This window comes from Temnothorax curvispinosus, unplaced genomic scaffold, assembly GCF_003070985.1.
Source record: "Temnothorax curvispinosus isolate PA1 unplaced genomic scaffold, ASM307098v1 QBEX01017087.1, whole genome shotgun sequence".
Lineage (NCBI taxonomy): Eukaryota > Metazoa > Arthropoda > Insecta > Hymenoptera > Formicidae > Temnothorax > Temnothorax curvispinosus.
This window is the reverse complement of record NW_020226867.1, coordinates 32,979-35,440: the sequence shown is the minus strand read 5'-3', so window position 1 is coordinate 35,440 and position 2,462 is coordinate 32,979. Positions and strand designations below refer to the sequence as shown.

The following is a 2,462-nucleotide window of genomic DNA, read 5'->3' as shown; positions in this document are numbered from 1 at the left end:
CAACATTTCTACAAAAAGGCTGAAACCAGCCTTTATCGAAGCTCCAGAAACACAGATACCTTTACTCGGACCTACAAATGCCATTCAACCCACACTAAGCTCGAGACCACAACCAGAAAGACTTAGAACATACCCAGGGAAGAAGGTAGTAAGATTCAATATCAGCCAGCCAAGTCGCTGGGGGGGGGGGGAGCCGTGTGGCAACCATCACCATAAATTATGCAAATATTACTGTACGCTAGCGCAGCTCATAGTTCGCGCGGTAGATACGTACGCGGATACGCGCGACACTAGCGCCACGACTTACAGGCATGGTGGCAGCCCTGAAAGAGCGGCGAGCTTCCGTTCGCGGGCATATAGAGTAACGACTCGTGTAAAGGCAAACAGTAAAGATTTTAACTATGATTTAAGTGAGTTGTATCTGCGCCCTTAATACCATCCTTGATCCTCGGGTTTTCCACAGGCTTCTGTCAGGAGTGACATCTCTGAACCCGGATCCACTAGTGCACCAAGTGGCGGCCGCTTCATCGGTCCATGAGATAGACTTGAGTGGTGGCAAGGAGCACCCCACCACGCTTATGCTCCGTGTATCGGGCATGATTTGACGTGGTTGCCACAGTCGATCCCTTGGCGTAGCGGTCACATCGTGCTGTGATGGCGTTCTTGACATGAGACGCATGACCGTTTTGATTGGCAGTCAGCCACACTGTGCTTGCCGAAGCAATTAAAAATCTGATATAGGGTGCAACGATCGGCTCCCTTTAACTTACGTGTCGCGACGTGTAATTGAGCAGTTCGTGCTGAGATGCTTCGTTTTGCTGTAGCATTCGAGTCCCCTTTCTCCGGCTGTAGCACCTCCAGGGTTCTCACTCGACATTCGGAAGCTCTGTAAAGTGTCGAGAGATAGTGGCTTTGTAGTGCTGCTGACCGATGTCTTCCACTCTCGACGAGAGCATAAATCGAGCATCTCAATTGCGAAATGGACGAATAGGTCACTGCAGAAAGTGACAGGTCGTCCTATGCTTTCCAGAGAGCCTGCAGTCTGCATGGAAAATTCTTCGAAGATCGTTCAGAGATTCATTCTTCATCTTTGGCAACAAAGTGAATGTGGTGAAACAAGCGCGAACAAGTAATCACGTATTGGAGTAGTGCTCGGTGAGCGTCGCCCAAGCTCGAGCGTAGTTTTCAGCTGTGGTTGGCAAATTGCAAATGAGAGGGCTTGCTTCGCCTTTCATGTAGCTTTTAAGGTAGTGAAGTAGTGAAGTCTCTCCACCTCGTGTAAGGAAGGATCGCTAGTCACCATTGATTGGAAGAGATCACGGAAGGCTGGCCAGTCTTCGTATCCTCCCGAAATCTGTGGCAATTGAATGCGAGGCAAGGTTTTGCGCATTGCCCCCTCCGTTGATTTGACAGCTCTCTCCTCTGACTTCTCGGTCGGCGTGCGTTGGAACTTGTCTAGCAGGTCAAGGAACATTGCCTTCTGGATGAAGCACGTCTCTTCAGCCACGGCATAGAGATTGTCTTTAAAATACTTCTTGTCAGACAAGGCCTTCCAATGAGTGGCTTGCAGTACGTTGTGGTTTGCCTCAAACTTCTCCCAGTTTGCGTCAAGAACGGCCATGCGAGTCTCTACCATGCCCACAGTGACTTGTTGGCTTCGAACTTCTTTAAGTTCTCGTAGGCCCTTGCCATGCGGCCCAGCACCTCTTGCTGGCTGCGCACTTCGCTTCTGCGTCTAGGCTCATTGTGGTCAGTGCGCTTTGCGCCACTGTTTTTTCAGAATTAATTGGTTGATCACGGCTACTCGCTCCGTGTCAATGCGGACAAGCACTCCGTTGCAATTCGCCGATTCACAGGTTCCTTCACTCGGCAGCATCCGGCTCGAAGGATTAGAATGTTTCGGATGCGCCGAAATAGAAAGTGAAGGCGAGTGAATTGGCTCGGTTAGAGTTAAAATGGCAAGCAGTCTATTTTATTTAGTCCATATGTACATTGGTCTTATATCGTCAGAGACCTCTCCGATGTTATATGAAGGTCGGCTTTAAATCCCGGAATATAGAAGCCCGACCGAAAAAAAACTGCGAGATTGTCGTGGAGGGCAAGGCCAGCTCCGTCGTCTTCTGCTAGTGACAATGATGGCCTCTCTTCCTTTTGGTCGGTCTTTCTTGTCGAGTACGTCCTTTCTTCTCCTTGGCGGTTTCCTCGAATGGAGTGGACCTTTGACTCTACCACCATTGAACGAACAAGCCTGTTCGCTAGGTGGGAGGGGCAGACTCTCCCGGTGTTAAAGGGTAGCGGAAGTCAGTCTTGGCTCTGCGTTCCTTTGAACGGAGGGCTGACTTTTCACGCTCCAGATTGGATAATAATCCTCACAACCTTGTAAAATCTCAATCGCAGTCTCGACATCCGGTAGAATGCTCGTCGAAATTATTCATTGTGAGAGGTAAATCCTTGTTCGCAGG

At 49.6% G+C, this 2,462-nt stretch overlaps 1 protein-coding gene across 1 annotated transcript; it reads right to left on the bottom strand.

Moving 5' to 3' along the window:
• Window positions 1-1,231: 1,231 nt before the first annotated feature.
• LOC112467231 lies at window positions 1,232-1,636 on the bottom strand. The gene has a single exon (XM_025035755.1). It carries the CDS (start codon window positions 1,634-1,636, stop codon window positions 1,232-1,234), a length of 405 nt encoding a protein of 134 aa, XP_024891523.1.
• Window positions 1,637-2,462: the final 826 nt, after the last annotated feature.

What these genes read in the sequence shown, in the direction of transcription:
- LOC112467231 (XM_025035755.1), bottom strand. Translation starts at nt 1,636, where the DNA reads ATGGTAGAGACTCGCATGGCCGTTCTTGACGCAAACTGGGAGAAGTTT.